The sequence below is a fragment of the Fusarium verticillioides genome, chromosome 11, assembly GCF_000149555.1.
Source record: "Fusarium verticillioides 7600 chromosome 11, whole genome shotgun sequence".
NCBI lineage: Eukaryota > Fungi > Ascomycota > Sordariomycetes > Hypocreales > Nectriaceae > Fusarium > Fusarium verticillioides.
The window spans coordinates 1463356-1482363 of NC_031685.1; the positions used below are offsets into that span (position 1 = coordinate 1463356).

A 19008-nucleotide genomic window follows, 5' to 3' on the forward strand; every position below is an offset into this window, starting at 1 on the left:
ATCTTAATCAGGCTCTGTATCGATGCGCTTTTTATTCTTGCCCCTTATTTTCTACCATTTTCGCATTGCTGATACACATGCATTCGACTTGGCGCTATGGCGGAGGCATTCGGCATAGCTGGCAGCGCGTTCGGCACTGTCTCCTTGGGCTTGCAGCTCTTCAAAGAGATCGCGCAATATCTCGATGACATCCACGGCCGCGAAGAAGATCTAAAGGAGGCACGCAACTACGCGACTAACGTTCAACTCTCGCTCAATGCGCTTGATATTGCGTTATCTAAGGCGCCTACTGGCGATCCTGCAACCAAAGATGCAATCGACTCCTGCAAAACCTCATGTGTCTCCGCAGTAAACAATTTGCTGGCAGTTGTAAAAGAACTCAGAGGCCCAACAGTTACTTTGCCGAACAGCAACGCTGCCAGGGCCAAAGAGCTTTGCGCCAAATTGAGGTACCCTTTCAAAAAGCAGAACATCGAAAAGCTCGAGGAAATTCTTTCGCGTACGAACAGTGCTCTGCAGACTATATTGCAGGTATTTCAGCTGTATGTTCAATCCCCGTGGCTTTTAAATCGTATGTCGTGTAGTAATGTTTGTGCCTGTGAAGTAACAATGGCCATGCAACGACCTCTACTCTCGACACCATGCACCAAGCTGTGGCCGACCTCAGTACAGTATCGGAAAGGAACAAAACAGCTTTGGATGTAATTCACAAGACACCGCAACTTCATGATGACAGGCTTGGTAATATCCAAAAAGACGTCAAAGAGCTTTTGGTCCTTATACGAGACTCAGAGGACACAAAGCTGTTGCTGAAAACAATGGCCCAGCAAGTGTCCGATCTCACCTCTCGCACTAGTGTGGCCGCCAGTCTGCTGCAGAACCCAGCAGCTGATCCAGTCAACCCCAGTATACAAACGGCTAGTTACCAGGGTAGCGGTAGCTTGATATTTAATGCTTTTTGTTCCTGCAAAACGCAGCGAGTACGTTATAGTCAACGCCACTGGGGGCCTTTCCTTCTCGAAGCTGAAGTTAGATCGAGAGACCATCACGCGCCCGAATGTGCACTGTCAAAGCTTCCTGCATCAACCCGACGAACGAAGCGAGTCTTGAGCCTGTTGGTCCCCACCAGTGAAAGGTTGTGGGGACGTGCTAGTAGAGTCTCGCTGTCGTTCACAACAGGTGCAGGCATACTGGGACTTGGCCAAACAGTGGCCTGGACTGCGACCGTGAATAAGTGGTCCTCTCCTGTGTTTCGATTAGTGGACACCATCTCTTGCTATGACTCATTGCCGCGCGAGGACATGCACTTGCTGTTGGCTTCAGGCTTTAGACGACTTATCTGGTGCTATGCCAACTCCCATGCTTCTGTGACCGATGTCACTGAAGATGGTGACACAATAGTCGGGTGGGCGCTACAAAGGTGCGGTGTATGTTGTTTTTATCCACATATCTTTTTACTGCCTAACTCGACGTACTATAGAGAACCTACACGTCTAATTCCAGCACGGCCGACAACATGGCAGATTTACTTCAGATGCTTACTATCATTGCTGAGCCATCGTCCTGCGCACGCAAGACCACAGAGTAAGTTAAAGCAAACTCAAATCTGCTAGTTATGCAGAACTTCTGCTCACAACCTTAATGGTGTATACCTATTCCTATTTCAATAGCCACTAGTAAATGGTTTCGGGCGTGTACGAGGCCTGATGAAGTTGCAACCAGTATCCTATCGAAATACAAGGAACCGATAGGCCATCATGATTACGATTGGGGTCTTTCATGGCGGCGGGATAAAGATGATGTGGGTGCTGGATATAGACTCTTCCAAGCTTTCCCGCAGGTTGCCGAAAGTAAGTCTCACTCTTCTCCCGACCGGGCCCAGGCTTAGTGAGTTACATAGTTCTGGAGTTTGGCCCCCTGAGTCAGGCTGTTCTCAAACAGGACCAAAATGGAGTCCAACAGTTGTTGGAGAGATATCCATCATACATCACCGAAAGTAATTACTGCGGCCAGTCCCCAGTTCATCTTGCTATCGAAACGCAAAATGTCGTTGTAATACGTATAGTGCTTCACTATGCAGACGCCAAAGCTCTTCAAGCGAGAAACAACATGGGCTATTATCCCATCGACTATGTGACAAACAGAAGATGGAATCGCACTGATAAAGGGCCTCAGGCAGATTGTGAAGGGTGTGAAGTACTCAAAATGCTTCTTCGATTAGATACGGCACTTTTCCCAACCTCGTTACGTTTCGCCCTAAGACCGTCATGGAGGAACAAGCACAGCTGTATACACGGCGAAAGGATTATAATCAAAGGTCTAGCAGAGAGACGAGAGAAGTTGAAAGAACTCTGTTATCAAAAGATTTATCCAGCTGAAAGAGAAGGTCTAGAAATTCATCAGACAAGAATTCTGGATCAAAATGCTGTACAGGTACAACACCAACTCGAAGCTCAAGGCTGTCCTGTACCAACATACCTTAGAGTGTACGAGGAAGATCCTGGATTACTATACGATCATGAATCGATTTACTCGCTTATTTCTAATCGGGAAGTCGCTGAATATGCCCACCAGCTAGGTTTCTATTACTCGGCCAACGAGTTTGCAGACTTCATTTGCCGCTTAGCTTCTCGTATGAGCGATGATATAGAATACGAAACTCCATGGTCCTTTTCTTCTTCATATCTCTCCTGGATGATTGATCAGGGTATGAGTTTATCATCTAGGATTCCTGCAGAAATACTACCCAGCCGTGAGATAGAAGTGACAGGGGCTCACTATTTTATGGCTAGCTTCGGTGTATCGGACTTCAGTGAACAGATATCGACCCTGGACTGCCCCTTATCACTCTCAACTATTGAAATTTTGTTTTCAGAGACCCTTGTCGACAAATGTCACTGCTGGTGCTCTCCGAAGGGGTGCACCCCTTTGGTCAAGCTCTTGGAGGGGATACATTGGCAGAGGCTCTTTGTCGAATCAGAAGATCCTTTTCTAACAACAAAACGTTTGATTAACGCTTTATTCTCAGGCCATCTGGCCAAAACCATTGATGACAAATGGATCTATCCGGCCATTGTACGATACTATACGTTTGTTGAGCTGGATCTGCGTCACGTTTGCTGCTCCATCGTCGAGACGACTTCAGGTCCTTTACCAGAAGAGGAACTCCAGGAAATTGGAGAGGAAGATCTTTCCCTACTTAAACTGTTTGAAAGTCTCCTTGCAGAGTTCGAAGGCGGCCGTCGCTACGACATGAATTTGGAGGAGTTCTTCGACTGGTTGTGGGAGGACTGGGCTCCAAGAATACGGGATATTAGGGAGAAGCTTGCTTCTCAAAGGCTTACAGATGAGCAACTGCGAGATGCCGAGTCGGTTGGGGTGGTTTGGGAAGCCTACGGGCCCCAACCTATGGAAGAAAGCTCTGAGCGTTATGACGTGAGAAAACACGATTTATGGGATGCTATGGATCGATTGGATAAAATTGCTACAGATCCAGAGAGGCCTACGCAGAAAAGTTCACAATCCCATACTTGAACATGGATAAATTTTACCCAACAGCAACAGCTATCAGAAAGATCAAGCCAGTCCACTTTGTCGCGAATTTCGATGTGTTGACGTAATACTAGTTCTGATCACGCAATTGGCTGCTGTAAATTGCCCGCAACAGAAGCTTTGTCCCTCATCATGAACTTCAACCTCTCAATAGCACGCCAGTTTTAAAAATGACCGAAAGCAACAGTCTGCGACCAATTTTAGATCATATTGTGGTCTTGGTGTCCAACCAGACGCTGCAAGAACTCCCAAAGCGCCTCGAGAGTGCCCTCACCGTAATTGATGGCGGGGCCCACGCAGACGGCCGGACAGTCAACAAACTGATCGAATTTTCTGATGGAGTCTACATCGAGCTCATTGCCTTTCAAGATGGCTTGGATCCAGAAAAGCGAAAGACGCATAGATGGGGAGAGCTGGAAGAGAACACTCTCGTCGACTGGGCTTATACACTCCCTGATGAAAAGGACTTTGCAGTGATCCAACAGCGGGTCAAGGAAGCTAACTCTAAGATTATTTACCACGATCCAATCGCTGGCGGTCGTATCAGACCAGATGGAGTTGAGCTAAAGTGGTCCGTTGCTTCTGCCTACACCACTTCCGGCAAGGCTGTGCATACAGGGAAAGCACCATTTTGGTGTCTCGACCGCACTCCGAGACACTTACGAGTTCCCTACAAAGAAGACGATGGATCAGACCCTTCCTACACGAAGCATCCTTCTGGTGCGATTGGAGTCTCGGGAGTTTCGATCTCAGTGCCCAAGGAGGAACATGATGCCATTGCTGGGGTTTACGACGGAATTCATGGATCCATTACTGAGGAGGGCAAATGGCCTTTCGTTGTTCACTCTGGTTCTACGAAGGGGAAGCAAGAGATTACCCTGGAAAGCAGCCAAAATCAGGAGAGGCATATCCATCTCACCCTTCTTGGTGATGAGGGCAGCCCTGAAAGCATTGAGATTCTGCCTGGTTTGAAGTTTAGCTTCGAGTCCTAATGGGTTGAGTAGGGAGACTAAGGAGCTTCTGTAAATATCTAAACCAGATTTTCGGGGTACTTAGATACAGACATACAATCTTTCACAAAGAACAGGGGCCTCACATACAACACAGTATTTCATATCGCTAAACACATGCTGCATTTGTCAAGAATTGTGTTACTTTGCGAATTTCTATACTGTGTATAAGCTATCTCAGAAGCTTCAGAATACAAGTCATGCCGAAGTCGGACCCCAATTTATGACAGGCTGGCACTTCACGTCATGGCTTTGGCTTTGAGGTCCTTACGGGAAGGATTGGTGCCCTTAGAGTCTACTTGCGAACCATCAGGTTGACAGATCGCCGAGTATCTGCCATTTCAGCTGCCAAGAATGAATCAAATTTGGATACTTGACTGCTATTCGTCGTCAGTTTGGGGTTCTTTGCTTACGCGTCATTCCATCGCAGTGTAAGAAACAAGAGCCTACCATCCTTGTGAGACAGTATTCGTAATATGTTTCATGTAAGCTGACAGTGAGACATTATACGATTATTTGAACTTCCTTATACAGAGATTCATGGCGCTTTGCCAAGTCTCGGACGAAGTTCTCCATGATCTGGCAGTCAGCATCTTAGTAACAGGCTCGCTTGATTGGATGGACTCACAAGGTGATGCAAGGAGGATCTACATGCAACAGGTCATGGGAAGTAAGCTTAATTAACTCCAACGAATCGTTATCCATGCGGCTCCTAAGCTTCTGTTTTTCGACCCCATGATGAAGCAAGAAGCTCATCAGCCAGGCGTCAAAATCGGCCCTTCTGTATCAATTCTTCGAGCTTTGATCCATTATGACGAGATGCTCAGCTGTCGAGTCCAAGTCCCTCGACACTGCCATGTCTATAAAAGAGGCATATTTCTCTTAGCAGAATAGATTCATTTCAACCCACTCTGCACTCACAATTTCCTTCAAACTACCATCTCAACAGACAGGCCAACGCATATTCATTCCAGCAATCATGAAGCTCTTCTACACTGCCCTCTTCGCTCTCGCTGCCACTGCAGTCAATGCCTGTGACAGCACTCTTTGCGAGGGAGCTACTGTTCTTCGAGTTGTTCCTTGTACCAAGGAGTGCATGGGACGGCCTTGTCACCTCTATGATTGCCCCGACAGCCCCTACACGGTAAGCAAATCATCGCGATTCACATAAGTATTGTCGTCTGATTGTCATTACAGTACATCTGCGGAAAGGACAAGACCAAGTGTGATGAGATTTGGTAAATGGTGGCTGCAAAGGATAATGTATGAGGATGCTTGCTTGGGGGCTATGTCGTAGGCACACCAGATTGTTACAGACCGAGAATGTTGGTATCATCCCATATAGCACCAGCTACTAAGATCCTAGAACCCAATTGATACTACATACTGAACTCTAGAGGCTACATGTTTTCTTGTAAATCGTCTCACTATGTTCCGCTTTGTCCCAAGATCAAAAACTCAAAATGATCACTCTGCACCCATAAATAATTCAAGATCATGGAGTTTCATTTGTTAACTTGCCACATTGACCGTTACTCAAAAGATGATCGCTGATGGTGGTCGGGTTGGTATAATAGCTAGCAGCTACAATCTAGCCATTGTTGCAGAAACCAGTCGTACGAGGGAAGTGTAACAAGCACATCGAGTTCGCACTTCAATTGGAGAACAAGCCTTCGGCTGTCTGCTGGCAGCAAACATAGCACTCATATGGATTTTCAAGGCCGTCGATTATGCTGGCTCTACTGCTGATCTTGATGCTGAGGCTGCTGATGATTTTGCCTCCATTGGCAGTCCTCAGCATGTTGGTGTCACCGTAGGCATCGTAGTAGTCAACTGGTATGACCCTCTCTACAGTCACTGGTGTTATTTGTTAGTAGAATGTTTCTTTGCATATAAGGGTGGACTTGCCTAATTCAGTCGCAATAGCGGTCTCGGTGTGGTCTTCCGTGACAGTAGAAATAATAGTTTCGAATGAAGTCTCCGTCACCTTTGGCGGATACTGAGTCTCGATTGTAGTTGTGGTTGATGTGACGAATTTCGTTTTGGTCTTTTGGATTGGCGGTAACGCGAGCCTCCTTCACCGTGATGGTTGTGGCTTTGAGGGCCGTAGTTGAGTTTTCCTTTGTACAGTCGATGCGCTGGACATACTCGGTTTCCGACTGAAGTCCAGCTGGGAGAAGGTCGGGTGCAGCTATGTCTTTAGGGGTGTCTCTCACCTTGACCTTGGGCCGCCAGTCAGGGCCCTTGGCAGAGATAAAGCCAGCTAGGGTTAGTATAATGCTCGTGGTGGAATATCTTTTAGTTTTCGTAAAGGATGCTGATATGGAAGTCGTCGCATATACACCCTGCATATAAGTATCGTATAGTTAACAATTGACAGCAAATTTCGTACCTGTCTTTGTCTCAATTGTAGTTTCGACATCAGGATCAGCCTGTGTTGTCTCAGTAATTGTCTTGACCTCAGTGGACGTAGTAGTAGTGGGCCTGGGAACTACCACGACGTTGACTTTGCGGACGAGCTTCTTCAGAACTGGTAATTTGCTACGGATGGTTGTTGTGGCCCGGGGAACCTTGCTGGCAGGGATACTCTTGGTGCCGAGTTTGCTCTGGCAGATGACGCTCTGAGATGAGAGGCCACCAGACTCTCAGTGCTCAAGGCGAGGAGAAAGAAGACAAACTTCAAAGTAACCATTTTGTCAGTCACTTGGAACAGACATTGTGAAAGGGATGATACTGAGGAGAGGAGGGAGACAGATTTTTGAAGCCGGGAACAAAGCCGGGACGGGACACCGTAAATTGCCGCCTCAATCAACACATCAAACAGAATCAATAGTTTGTCGAACTCAGGTGCTTGGCAGTCAGATCATTACAAATATGGCGGCTGTTGGTACAATCCCTATAAAAAGAAGCAGAAATACACCTGAACCATGACTATTGGATCCCTGGATGCAGCTGGAAGCCAGTAAATGCTTTAAAAGAATTATCGTATGACCAAAGTTACCGTTGACTTAATGTAATTATTTTCAAGGCAATGGATGTTCATCCAAGGCCTATTGAGACCTATATCTCAACAACCCTTGAGATTTGTTAGGGCTCCTATAGCTAACCTAAGGTAAGAACATGGCATTCTATAGACTAACTCTTAGTAGTACCTTATATCATGATTCCAAGATTTTACCAATGAATCTTTAGATGCAGCTCGTCTTAGCACGCATTCCATATCAAGCCCTACTTTTCCTACCTAGTTGTTGAGAGTATGGCTTAAGACTTTTAGTCTTTCTCATTGTCCTGCAGAACATGACATTTGTAAGAAAAGAGGAATCAGCGGTGAAGAATCGGAATCTCGCCGTTGCTGTGTTCCGAACATCGGTACTCGAGTGCGGAGGAGAACGTCGTGATACTTCGTAATGACGGCATGATGATGTCAGCTAAAAAGGTCTCACTATAGGTAATCAACAACGTCACCATTAAAGCTTCGACATCAAAACAACAAACCTCATCATTTCAGAATTCGCTTCGCCGTCGTACGTCTCAGATATCACGAAGTACTACTGTACGTCCTTGACTCGGTCACAGGCCTGACCTTTCTGCACACCAACTTCGCACTGACTCGCCGCGATCAGACTCGTCAATCACCCCCCACCCCAATTCAGAAAAGATGGTGCACAACATCCGAACGTCAGTTCCCATTCAAACCCCACGGTCAATTGCCACATATACTGATGTTTACTAGCAAGGACGAGTTCCAAGATGCTCTGAAGAAATATCCCATCGTCGTCGTGGACTTTTACTCCACGCACAGCGCAGAGTCGAAGCACATTGCTGCCACATTCGCCCAGTGAGTCTCCCAACTTACTCTATATATAGGCCTCCACTGACGAATATAGCGCCTATGAGTTGGACAAGTTCAAGGACTTCCGCTTCGTCAAGGTCGACATCGACGAACTGAAAGGTCTCGCGGAGGAGGTTGGTGTTTCGCAACCTGCTACATTCCACATGTACAAGAATGGAGAGAAGATCAATGATCTCCAGAGTGAACATAAGGAAGATCTCATTCAATTCTTGGAGACTGGCCTGTAATCGCATCGGCCGTCGGGAAGGGAAGACAAGCAATGGTTGGTAAAAAGGAGGCCGCTTTAAGTATTGGGCGCAAAGCGCCGTACGATTCAATGATGATAATGTGTTTATCACAAGAACTCAATAGCGTTTCAATACTCCAATGAAAATCTCGTTGCTGTGAAATGAAATCGGAATCATTGGTGCTATGCACAGGGTCCGCTGACCGTTGCTTTAAAACGGGGTAACTCAATGCTACACAAAGTCAATTCCAACTCCAAATTATCTACTAAACTACCAACCCGACTTTGTAGTGCTATTGTAACAAAGCGCAGCTTCAAGGTCCTCACATTCATTTCATCTTAATCTGAAAGACTCGCGAAATCTCAGCTGATCAAGTGACATGTCGTCTTTGTCAGCATACCCCACTACGTCATTGAAACATCTCAACTGAACGGGTCTTTCATCCCTTGGCATCTCCATCCTCAAAATGGCAACATCAGAGCAAACCAGCAAAGGCCGCGTTGTCGGCGACTTATCGTGTCAGTCGGATTCATACCTCAAGACCCTCGAAACAGAAGTAATTTCGTGTGAGAAGGCGCCAAAGCAAGCGCACAAGTCAAAGAAGAGCAATGGGCATTCTCATTCGCATGATGAGTGGTTAATCGAATGCGCTGACTCGGTGCTGTTCCCAGAAGGTATTACACTCCCTCTTTTCTAAGTTGCACAACATTTTACTGAGATTGCATTCAGGCGGAGGTCAACCTTCAGATCACGGCACAATCACCCCCCTCTCAGGCTCAGATCAAACCCCCATCCCTATCAAGAACGTTCAGCGTCAAGGTCTCCGCTGCATAATCTACTCCCCCAAGCCTCTATCACCAGGTCACAAAATCCGACAAGAAGTAGACTGGAAGCGAAGATGGGATCATATGCAGCAGCATACCGGCCAGCATCTCCTCTCCGCTGTGATGCAGAACCGCTATGATCTCAAGACGCTCGGTTGGGGTATGGGCGCTGATGGGGGCATGAATTACGTTGACTTGCAGCGGAAACCAACAGAGGAAGAGATGCTGGCTATTCAGGATGAGTGTGCAGAGTTGATCCGTGAGAATCTGCCGATTCGGGTTGAGACGCCGGATGATGCGAAGCATGATAAGCTTCCTGGTGATTACGACAAGTCTGATGGTGTTGTACGCGTGATTCACATTGGGGATCTTGATACAAACACGTGAGTCTACAAACCTTAAGTCGAACTAACTACTAACTGCTCCAGATGCTGCGGAACTCACCTCTCCCAAACATCTCACATCTCCCTCATAATCCTCGGCTCAACACAATCTGTCCACGGTAAGAACTGCCGTCTATCCTTCATAACCGGCGATCGAGCCATCAAGCTCGCAACATCATCCGTCAGTGCCATAAGCTCCATCGCGAAGCTCCTCTCATCCAGCAACGTCCCTAGCGAAGTCGTCTCCCGAACTACAGCGCTTTCCGACACAGTCACGGACTTGAAACGCTCTGAGCGAAAGCTCTTACTTGAGGTTGCAAAGTTTGAGAGCGAGCAGGCTATTCGGATCGTTGTGCAGAACAGGATGAATGCGTATATTCACCGTTACGATGGGAATACGGACTTTATTAATAAGATTGTTGGGGAGACGAGAGATGTTCTCCAGGGCACGGGCTTTGTGGTTGTCATTGCTATTGGGGAGCCAAAGGGCAGTGGGCCGGTGGTTATTGTTGGTGATCAGATTGCTGTCGAGGCGATGGCGCAGAAGGTAAAGGCAGTTGTCCCGGATATCAAGGGTGGAGGTGCGGGAGGTAAATGGCAAGGCAAGGTGAAGGAGTGGACGAATGCGCAGCTTATGGCGCTAAAGGAGGTCGCCGAGTCGTGAGACTCTGTGCGGTATCTATGATCTAGATCTATTAAGTTTTATTTATCTCATCCTAAAGGAACAGGTAGACCAGTCTTCATCTTCATCCTCTATCGTCCCTTCTCCCATCCTCTCAAATCAACTGCAGAGGCTTCGCCCCAACCATTCGGTTGAGCTGATACCCCCGCCGCTTAGGCTGCGACTGCGTCATCTCATACGCCTTGCGAACATGTCCAGCATCAATAGCCGGCCGTTGTGGGTTAGACATAAGAAACAGCCCCTGTCTTCTAGCCTGAAGGGCTGTAGCCGCTGCCTCATTCTCCTTCCCGCCCTGAGTCGTGATCTCCTGCGCCTGGATTGACAACGCCATATCGGTAAGGCGCTTAACCATCTCCACGGCGATAGAGCCCAGAATCTCAATGGCGTCGTCTTTCTTTCGCAGGTCAGCGACCACGCCGATGCAAGCCCACTCGCGGAATCTACCCTCCTTGGCGCGGTGGAAAGAGGCCTTGCGGTAGGAGCACCATTTGGTGTACTCTTCGCCTGACATCTTGGCAGTGACTTCGTCGGCCCAGATGAGGCGCTCCCGGGATTGAGAGCTGATCTGGACAGCATCAGCGTCACCGCCGGGAGGTCGGACGGGGAACATGAATTCTTCGTCCCAGGGCATGAGAGCAGCGGAGGGTTCGGTGGGTTTCTTGGCGGTGTCTTCAGCGGCGTTGTCGGTGTCGGAGAAACTATCTTCGGCGTCGTTCTCGGGCTTGTCCTTTTCGTTTGTTGTCTTTCTGGCTTCGCCGCGGAGTTTCTTCCAGCGGATGACATTCTGGAGGCGAGTCATCCGGGCGGTGTCGTAGCGGACCTGGAAGAGGATGTCCTTGATTGCGATGAACTTCTCGCCGCGTCTGGCGGAGAGTTCTTTGGCCTTGGTCAGCTGTTTATATGTTAGCATTGATGTCTCGGAGAGGGAAGTAGTGGGATGCTTACGATATGGATGATCTGCTCGCGGACAATCTGCTCGACGAGAGCGGCGGTTTCGTTGGCGATATCCTGCGTCTCACCAGCGACGAACATCATCTGCTACTGTTAGCGAGGGGAGTATCATGAAATAGAAGTGTTACATACCTGCTGAACCTCATTGGTGTACTTGGGTTCAAAGGGTGCCATGATGGGAAGCGCGCTCGATGTAGTGGTTCAAGAATACTGTGGGTTGAGGTGAGGATACTCGAACTTATGTCGGTATCCTTGGGTGACAAGAGAAGACCTGTTTTTCTCCCCAGGAATCTAATTTATCACTTTTTAGAACGCGTCTCAGCTCATGGCGTCCCTTTATGAATCACAGTGGAAGGTCGAAGTCACGGGGGTTGGTAGGGAGCTCTGACCATTCGTTCGAACAAAGAGGCAGCACTGCTCGACGCAGCCAGAATAAGAACAGACGCTGGGTCTCTTTATTATTCCTGAGTCTTCTTTGTCAGTCCTATTGTTCCGTGAATGTCTTGACTTCACGGCGAACCTATTGTCCTCAGACAATTGAGCATCAATGCGAATTGCACAACATGGTTATTCGATAGTTACCGTAATGCTATGGACATGATTCCGTCTTCCAGTCAAAGGCTGCTTCATCCCACTTTCAGAAGTTGCCCTAGCAATCAGCTTCCAAACACCAGACTCAAGTTCAACCGCGGCAGTGAACTTTTGCCAAGCCTGATCTTCTTTCTCATCTACCTTCGCTCGAATCCAACTGTGTCCTTCATCTTGACTAACTTCTACCAGTGTTACTCCATCATGGCTCCAAGCCCAACCCTCCACCGTTACCAACCCTGCAGAGATGACTGCTGAGTCCGCCGGATTCGTTATCATTGAGTTCACTTCGACCTCCCATACCGGCCGCATCCTCACTTCCTCGGGATCTGCTGGGTCCTTCTCGTTGTAAAGAACAGCAGCAAAAGGTCCTGGGGCGCGGGTCTTCTGCAATGAGAGCCTACAAAGCCACTTTGTCGAATTGGTACCAAACCAACCCGGTACAACGAGTCTCACCGGTCCGCCTCGTTCTTTACTGAGTGGCTCTCCATTAATCTTCCATGCGAGAAGTACCTCAGGCCTTTGTGCCTTTGTCACCGGTAAGTCCTTTTGGTAGCGGTCTGCTTCATACTCAAAGAACTTTCCATGATCAAGACCTTCTGACCAAACAAAGCATGCTTCAGGGAGAGGCTCTGCAAGAGCGAGAATAGTCGACAATCGAACTCCAGTCCATACCATATTACCAACACGCCAAGGATTACTCGTTGGTGGTTTCAACGGACTTCCGTAGCATTCATGAAAGGACGTAACGGACGTTTGAGGTAACGCCTTGAGCTGCGCCAAGGAGAAGGCGAATGGTTTCCAAACAAGGCCGTCGATTACCAACAACCACTTTGTTTCATCGACTACCGCAGCGCCCATATGTATGGTTTGGAATAGTTGGTCATCTGGTGTGATGAAGGACGATAAATGGTGAGGTGTCGGTGGAGGGCGCAGGAAGAAACCTTTGGGATCAATGGACATACAGGCCTCTCTCTCAGCAGCGGCTGTCAGTACTTCTGAGACATCATAGCCAGTAGCTCTCGTAACTATTGATTCCATTGCAGAGTACATAGAGGAAGGGGGATGATTCAAATGTTTGCCGAACGGTGTTTTCTTGAAGTGACATGTCTAGCGGCATCCCATCCGCGCTCCATAACGGTCTAACTACCGAGCTTCGGCAAACTGCATCTTCTTAGTTCCCATTCTGAACCCCAAATTCCAACAACAATCATCACGTGCAGCAATGCCTGATTCGGTCTGGTGGTCTAGTGGTATGATTCTCGCTTAGGGTAAACCCTACAGCTCAGCTTGCGAGAGGTCCCGGGTTCAATCCCCGGCCAGACCCTTCTTCTTGCTCTCAAGAGCTCTGTGATGTTGTAAAGCTATTCCTTTTTGCTTCTGAATGAGGTTGGATGGAACGTTGGGATGGGAGATGTTGAAAACTCTGGAGGTCTTGCACCTGGTTGGCTGGGAGGCAGATAGCATAAGCAATTTTATCGCGACCACTACCCTGGACCTGTCAACAAATTGGGATAAATATCGTTTCTACGCGGGAGTTTCCTAAAAATGCAAAGCGCTATCTTAAGGCTATTGCGAATCCTTCTGTGGTCATTCGTCTGTTCTCTTGTCTTATGGCCAGAGGTTGCGCAATGCCAGACAGCTTGACATGTCTATGCCGCAATTCACTCCTGAGCATTCTCAACCAACTACTGCGAACCTCCCTGCACAAGTACGGGTACCATCGTGATTAGCCTATAGTCAAGCAGGTACAACATGCAATTGATATACCTATTTTTAAGCCCCCTCAGAGGGATCGCTTTGTTTTAATTCTTTTGATTTTGGCTCCAGCTACGCAAGAAAACACATTGGCCATCCCTCCCCGAAATCAACTGTGACCCAATTGGCCCTCGCCTCTCAACCAATCAGAGCCACGCCCGGTTAGCTCAATCGGTAGAGCGTGAGACTCTTACAAGTACGCGATCTCAAGGTTGCGGGTTCGACCCCCGCATCGGGCTGTTCCTATAAACGATTGCGAGCAATAGCGAGGCATCTTTTTTTTTTTTTGCATTCATCTTCTCTACTCTACTGGCACTTCGACGCCAGAAGCTGACTTGCATATCTCGAGCAATTCTTCCTGCTTGCTCACATTGCCCGCTCCAGGATGAGGTCTGCTCTCCCCACTTGTTGTGACGAATGCACCAGACGTGGCCTTTGTCAGAGATCCTTCGCCAGCGACCCAGCTTGCCAATGCTTTAGCTGGTTCACTTAATTGAACTGGTGCTGAGTTTCCTCCCATTTTGGTCTTTACCCAGCCGGGGTGCATGCTGAGGACTTGGATGTCGGTCCAGCGTCTTGCAAAAGCTTTAGCGAGCATTGTGTCATGAAGTTTGGTGTTGCCGTAAGAGTGCGACTGGGTCGCATTCTTGAGGGTCTCATCACCACTGTAGTGACTATCCGAACTCATGAACAAGAGCCTACTCTTGGGCTTATCCATCAGACAGGTGAGGATGTATGGCGCGAGGGTGTTGACTGCGAAAACAGCTGAGATCTTGTCCGCAGTGATTTCCCTCGATGCTGTAGATCCATAGCCGATGCCTGCGTTGTGCACGATGACATCGAATGGCCCAGCGTTATTTGCGTCCTTAGCGAGCTTCTTGGTCTCTTCAATTGACGATAGATTGCCGACGAGAACGGCTGCGGCGTTGGGAATGGCGGCTTCGGCTGAAGCGGCGCGATCGGCGTTTCTGGCGTGAAGAACGACCTGGTGGCCTTGCTCGGCGAGGAGCTTTGCGGCGGCTTGACCGATGCCGTCAGTCGACCCGGTGATAAACACACGAACCATGTTGTTGATAATGGTCAATTCCGAAGCTAGGGAGTGATGAGTTGCGAGAAGTAGAAGCAGCAGCCATTGCTTTTCACCAATGCATGATATCACAGAGCTGGTTACGTCATCAGTTCAGTATCCATCACTGACGCCAATCCTTCGTGACAAAACAAATTAATGCAGTACTGGAAAAGCGTGAAGGCTTTTATGAATATCGCCCAAGTCAAAGCCTTTTCAATTGTCGTTCGCGAGGCTGCAAGGAAAATGAATGTCCTGAATTGCTGTAAGCTTCGTGTTCTGGAAAACGCGGGGACTGAAACCAAAGTGCCTTCGCATGGGCAATGCCGAACTGACGCCTCAATGAATCAGTCAACACCACTATATTCAGGCTGTCGGAATGCTTTTTCGGTCCAGATCTGAAGAATTACTCATTTGACCAAAGGTAACGGTAAAGCTGGCGATGGCTTGCATCGTCGGCCACGGACGCCGAAACCGAAATGCGGAGGTTACATTGCTGCTTTTCCCCAGCGGATCTTCATTATAATCTGCCAGAATGAGGAATTGACTAGAACGTCATCGTCTTGTTAGCATTCTTGTTTGCCGACCCCTCTTGTGATTAGCCGATGATCTGTATAAATATGTTGTGATATTCGGTACAGGCACTCTAAACACGAGGATGATTTGAACCTTTGCTCGGGCAATCTTGAATACGATGGTTTTGTCAATGTATAAGAAGCTGTTGTATCTGGCGGCAGTAGCTGTATCTCCAGTAATTGCGAAGCCCCATTCAAAATGCTCAGCCGAAAGCCTTCATGTCCCCAACGGGACCATCGCCTCGACCCAGCACCACGTTGCAGGCGATGCCATACCCCTTCCAAACACAGTAGCATCCTGCGGAGGTCCAAACTTTGGAGCCAACATAACAGCAGACCTCTGCAGGATCGTTGTAAACGTTTCAACAAGCGACTCCAGCTCAGTCCGCATCGAGGCATGGCTACCAGATGACTGGAACAAACGTCTACTAGCCACGGGTACAGGCGGTATTGGGGGATGCATTGACTTCCCGTCCGTGCAGAACGGTGCAAAACTTGGTTTTGCCAGCTTTGGTACGAACACGGGCCACGATGGCGAGCAAGGCTTCGACTTCTTCCTAAACCATCCAGAAGTCATCAACGACTTTGGCCATCGAGGGATCCACATTGAAGCCGTAGTCGCCAAGCAAATCGTGAAGCAGTATTACGGCATAAGGGTATTTAAGAGCTATTATCAAGGCTGCAGCACTGGCGGGCGTCAAGGTCTGCAGAATGCTCAGCTCTACCCCGATGACTTTGATGGAATTCTCGCTGGAGCACCAGGCATCGACTGGCTTCACATTGTGGCATCAAAAGGCATATTGGCCCAACGAATCGGATGGCCTGATCTGACGTCCGAATCATATGTTCGACCAGAACAGTGGAAAGCGATTGTGGCAAAACAAATTGAGCTGCTTGACCCTCTGGATGGCGTTGAGGATGGTATCATCGACAACCCGGCCGCACACGCCTTCGATCCTGTGATCATGGCCTGTGGCACTGGACTACTCAACAGCGCGCTCTGTCTGAAGCCTAAGCAAGTAGCATCTGTCAGAGCTGCGTATGAACCTTTGGCAGACTCCGAGGGCAATATTGTGTACCCTGGCTTTGCATTGGGTGCCGACACAAGCGTTTTCTCCGCAAACCAGGTCAACGGGACCGCTGAGCTGAACTACAAAGTCTTACAGGTATGTATAGAGTACATGGATGTAAAATAAGAGCTAAAATAATATCCTAGGACTTCTGGCGCGGTGCGGTCTACAACGATTCAACCTGGACACCTCACAACTTCACCGTGAAAGACATGGACTTTGCCATCAAACTCAACCCAGGAGGCGTCAACGCCGCGGGAGGTGAACTTCAAAAGTTCCACGCCAAAGGAGGAAAGATAATATCCTACCACGGTCAAGCGGACCAGACTATTACACCCAAGCTGCCCGCTGAGTACTACGCCAAGGTACAAGCCAACCTCAACGTCACGCTAGATGACATGCACTCCTTCTACAGACTCTTCTTCATTCCTGGGATGTATCACTGCTCTGGAGGTCCTGGCGCATTCGATATCGGCCAGGTGTATCCGCTGAAGAAGGATAGACTGACAGCTGAAGAGAATGTGCTGCTGGCTTTGACGAAGTGGGTGGAGGAGGGCCAAGAACCTGAGGCTGTAGTTGGCGCCAAGTTTGGCAGCAGTGAGACTCCAGGCAAAGTATCAGCACAAAGAAGTGAGTTTCTCCACACGCTTCTTTGACGGAAAGCTAACAACTTCCAGAATATTGTCCGTACCCTTATGAGAGTAAATGGGATGGATCTGGAAACACCACCAAGGCCGATAGTTGGCGCTGCAAGCTTCCTGGAGCATAATCGCCATGTCAGGATAGAAAACTTTTGTATTCGCTATTGAAAGTGAACTGAACCCTTTTATCTCTTCTTCTCCTGTGTTCGTGTCCATGGCTTATAGCTTGCTCTTCCAGCTTATAGGCTGAGATTGTATAAAACTCTTATCAATATCCTCAACCTTGTTCAACCCCATGACGTTCATAAGAATATCCAGATCAGCTAGCAGCCCCTTCATCACGTGCCTAACTCCATGCTCGCCCATGATACTAAGTCCCCAGATCCAAAGTCTACCTATAAAGACAAACCTGGCACCCAGAGCAAGAGCCTTGACAATATCAGCTGCTCCTCTAACACCGCTATCGAATGTCACAACGATACGATCCCCAACCCTGTCAGCGATCTGCCCTAGAGCATCAAGACTTCCGATGGCCCCATCAACTTGTCGGCCAGCGTGATTGCTGACAACGATACCCTCGAAACCAAGATCAGCTGCCATCTCAGCGTCATCGACGTGCTGAATGCCCTTGATCAAAAATGGCTTTCCGCCGCTGATCTCTTGCCATTTCTCTCGTGCCCAGACTGCCTTTTCCCAAGACCATGCACGACCGTGCCAGACATTATCGATCCAGAATGCCCCGGCTTCAGCGGGCTGCTTCTTCGGATCGATGCCATGTTCGGCTAAGCGTTTCTGGAAGACGGGATCTGAGAGGCCCAAGTCGGCGCCGATGCCTCGGTAGAAAGCGTAGTTGGACGTCGCGACGTCGTCATGTCGCCATCCAAGTTGCCAGGTGTCTGTTGTTAAGATACATGCAGAGAACCCTGATTCATGAGCTCGCTTCAGTAGTGATAAGGTGAGCTCGTCATCATGTGGCATGTAGAGCTGGAAGAAGCGGGGACCCTCAGGGATGCGATGACTTTCTTCACTGTTCTGTGCAATCTTTCGACCAGCATCATTTGCTTCAGCGACGTCTTCAATCGGACACGAGCCAGCAGTTGAGAGACTGTAAGGAATACCAAGCTCACCAGCGACCTGAGCAACAGGAAGCTCGCCCTGTGGGTGATAAATCTTGTTGATTCCAATAGGAGCAATTCCAAACGGTGCAGAGACCTCATGGCCGAAGATGGTAGTTCTAGTAGATCGTTCATTGGTGTCTACAAGCTGACGAGGGACGATCTTGTGTTGGAAGAAAGCTTGGCGGTTCGCGACATGTGTATCTGAAAGGCCTGCGTTGGAAGATGCGTAGAGCCAGCCATTTTCAGTGAGCTTCTTCTTAGCGAGTTCTTCAAGCTTATCAGGATCTAGCATTGTCAACCTAGCCGTATCAGAAAATGATCAGGACGGCCATACGCGTGTTAAATGGTGGAACCTCTCCGTCATTGAGTTTCCAAAAGTTCTCGCGTTGGTATAAGCCCCATGGAGGGGTATCGCGCTTCTTGAGATGCGGTGACCTGGGATCTGACATTGTGAGGCTTCGTGAATCTTTGTCAAGAACTATCTTATGGATTAAAGGTGCAAAGATACGGCTCCTGGGTAATGAGGCTGTATCCACTTATAAACTGATTGATCCATATTCATGACGTATATCAGACTTCCGGTTATCCGATCGAAGGACAATAATGACGAAGAAGTGATATGAACAGTATCCGCAATTACTCATTGAACTTGGAAACATGCTGCCAGGTTAATTAATTGATGATAGGCTTGCGACTGTTTTAACCGTCCA

At 48.4% G+C, this 19008-nt stretch overlaps 11 protein-coding genes and 2 non-coding genes across 13 annotated transcripts; 8 read left to right on the plus strand and 5 right to left on the minus strand.

Annotated features, from left to right (window-relative positions):
- Nucleotides 1-96: 96 nt before the first annotated feature.
- On the plus strand, nt 97-3534 carry FVEG_10680 (hypothetical protein; the record flags this gene model as incomplete). The annotated part of the gene is made up of 5 exons (XM_018899840.1): nt 97-542; nt 605-1427; nt 1481-1584; nt 1678-1850; nt 1901-3534. 5 exons carry the CDS (start codon nt 97-99, stop codon nt 3532-3534), a joined length of 3180 nt encoding a protein of 1059 aa, XP_018757990.1.
- Nucleotides 3535-3625: 91 nt separating this feature from the next.
- Nucleotides 3626-4938, plus strand: FVEG_10679 (hypothetical protein). The gene has a single exon (XM_018899839.1). The coding sequence runs from the start codon at nt 3723-3725 to the stop codon at nt 4542-4544; it is 822 nt and encodes a 273-aa protein (XP_018757989.1). The 5' UTR covers nt 3626-3722; the 3' UTR covers nt 4545-4938.
- Nucleotides 4939-5541: 603 nt separating this feature from the next.
- FVEG_16861 (hypothetical protein) lies at nt 5542-5804 on the plus strand (the record flags this gene model as incomplete). The annotated part of the gene is made up of 2 exons (XM_018906098.1): nt 5542-5706; nt 5760-5804. The coding sequence occupies 2 exons, from the start codon at nt 5542-5544 to the stop codon at nt 5802-5804; spliced, it is 210 nt and encodes a 69-aa protein (XP_018757988.1).
- Nucleotides 5805-6216: 412 nt separating this feature from the next.
- Nucleotides 6217-7254, minus strand: FVEG_10678 (hypothetical protein; the record flags this gene model as incomplete). The annotated part of the gene is made up of 4 exons (XM_018899838.1): nt 6217-6419; nt 6514-6825; nt 6955-7183; nt 7252-7254. The coding sequence occupies 4 exons, from the start codon at nt 7252-7254 to the stop codon at nt 6217-6219; spliced, it is 747 nt and encodes a 248-aa protein (XP_018757987.1).
- A 966-nt stretch (nt 7255-8220) lies between these two features.
- FVEG_10677 (hypothetical protein) lies at nt 8221-8642 on the plus strand (the record flags this gene model as incomplete). The annotated part of the gene is made up of 3 exons (XM_018899837.1): nt 8221-8240; nt 8296-8400; nt 8450-8642. 3 exons carry the CDS (start codon nt 8221-8223, stop codon nt 8640-8642), a joined length of 318 nt encoding a protein of 105 aa, XP_018757986.1.
- Nucleotides 8643-9108: 466 nt separating this feature from the next.
- On the plus strand, nt 9109-10513 carry FVEG_10676 (hypothetical protein; the record flags this gene model as incomplete). The annotated part of the gene is made up of 3 exons (XM_018899836.1): nt 9109-9316; nt 9372-9849; nt 9895-10513. 3 exons carry the CDS (start codon nt 9109-9111, stop codon nt 10511-10513), a joined length of 1305 nt encoding a protein of 434 aa, XP_018757985.1.
- Nucleotides 10514-10625: 112 nt separating this feature from the next.
- On the minus strand, nt 10626-11656 carry FVEG_10675 (hypothetical protein; the record flags this gene model as incomplete). Its single annotated transcript, XM_018899835.1, has 3 exons — nt 10626-11423; nt 11477-11566; nt 11615-11656. 3 exons carry the CDS (start codon nt 11654-11656, stop codon nt 10626-10628), a joined length of 930 nt encoding a protein of 309 aa, XP_018757984.1.
- A 374-nt stretch (nt 11657-12030) lies between these two features.
- Nucleotides 12031-13194, minus strand: FVEG_16860 (hypothetical protein). The gene has a single exon (XM_018906097.1). It carries the CDS (start codon nt 13121-13123, stop codon nt 12050-12052), a length of 1074 nt encoding a protein of 357 aa, XP_018757983.1. The 5' UTR covers nt 13124-13194; the 3' UTR covers nt 12031-12049.
- A 112-nt stretch (nt 13195-13306) lies between these two features.
- On the plus strand, nt 13307-13397 carry FVEG_16859. Its single transcript has one exon. It is a non-coding gene; the product is annotated as a tRNA-Pro (tRNA).
- Nucleotides 13398-13984: 587 nt separating this feature from the next.
- Nucleotides 13985-14067, plus strand: FVEG_16858. The gene has a single exon. It is a non-coding gene; the product is annotated as a tRNA-Lys (tRNA).
- On the minus strand, nt 14052-14936 carry FVEG_10674 (hypothetical protein). Its single transcript, XM_018899834.1, has one exon. The coding sequence runs from the start codon at nt 14892-14894 to the stop codon at nt 14130-14132; it is 765 nt and encodes a 254-aa protein (XP_018757982.1). The 5' UTR covers nt 14895-14936; the 3' UTR covers nt 14052-14129.
- Nucleotides 14937-15588: 652 nt separating this feature from the next.
- On the plus strand, nt 15589-17363 carry FVEG_10673 (hypothetical protein; the record flags this gene model as incomplete). Its single annotated transcript, XM_018899833.1, has 3 exons — nt 15589-16635; nt 16686-17169; nt 17217-17363. 3 exons carry the CDS (start codon nt 15589-15591, stop codon nt 17306-17308), a joined length of 1623 nt encoding a protein of 540 aa, XP_018757981.1. The 3' UTR covers nt 17309-17363.
- On the minus strand, nt 17254-18794 carry FVEG_10672 (lactate 2-monooxygenase). Its single transcript, XM_018899832.1, has 2 exons — nt 18633-18794; nt 17254-18583 (listed from the first exon to the last, which is right to left on the minus strand). Exons 1-2 carry the CDS (start codon nt 18745-18747, stop codon nt 17400-17402), a joined length of 1299 nt encoding a protein of 432 aa, XP_018757980.1. The 5' UTR covers nt 18748-18794; the 3' UTR covers nt 17254-17399.
- Nucleotides 18795-19008: the final 214 nt, after the last annotated feature.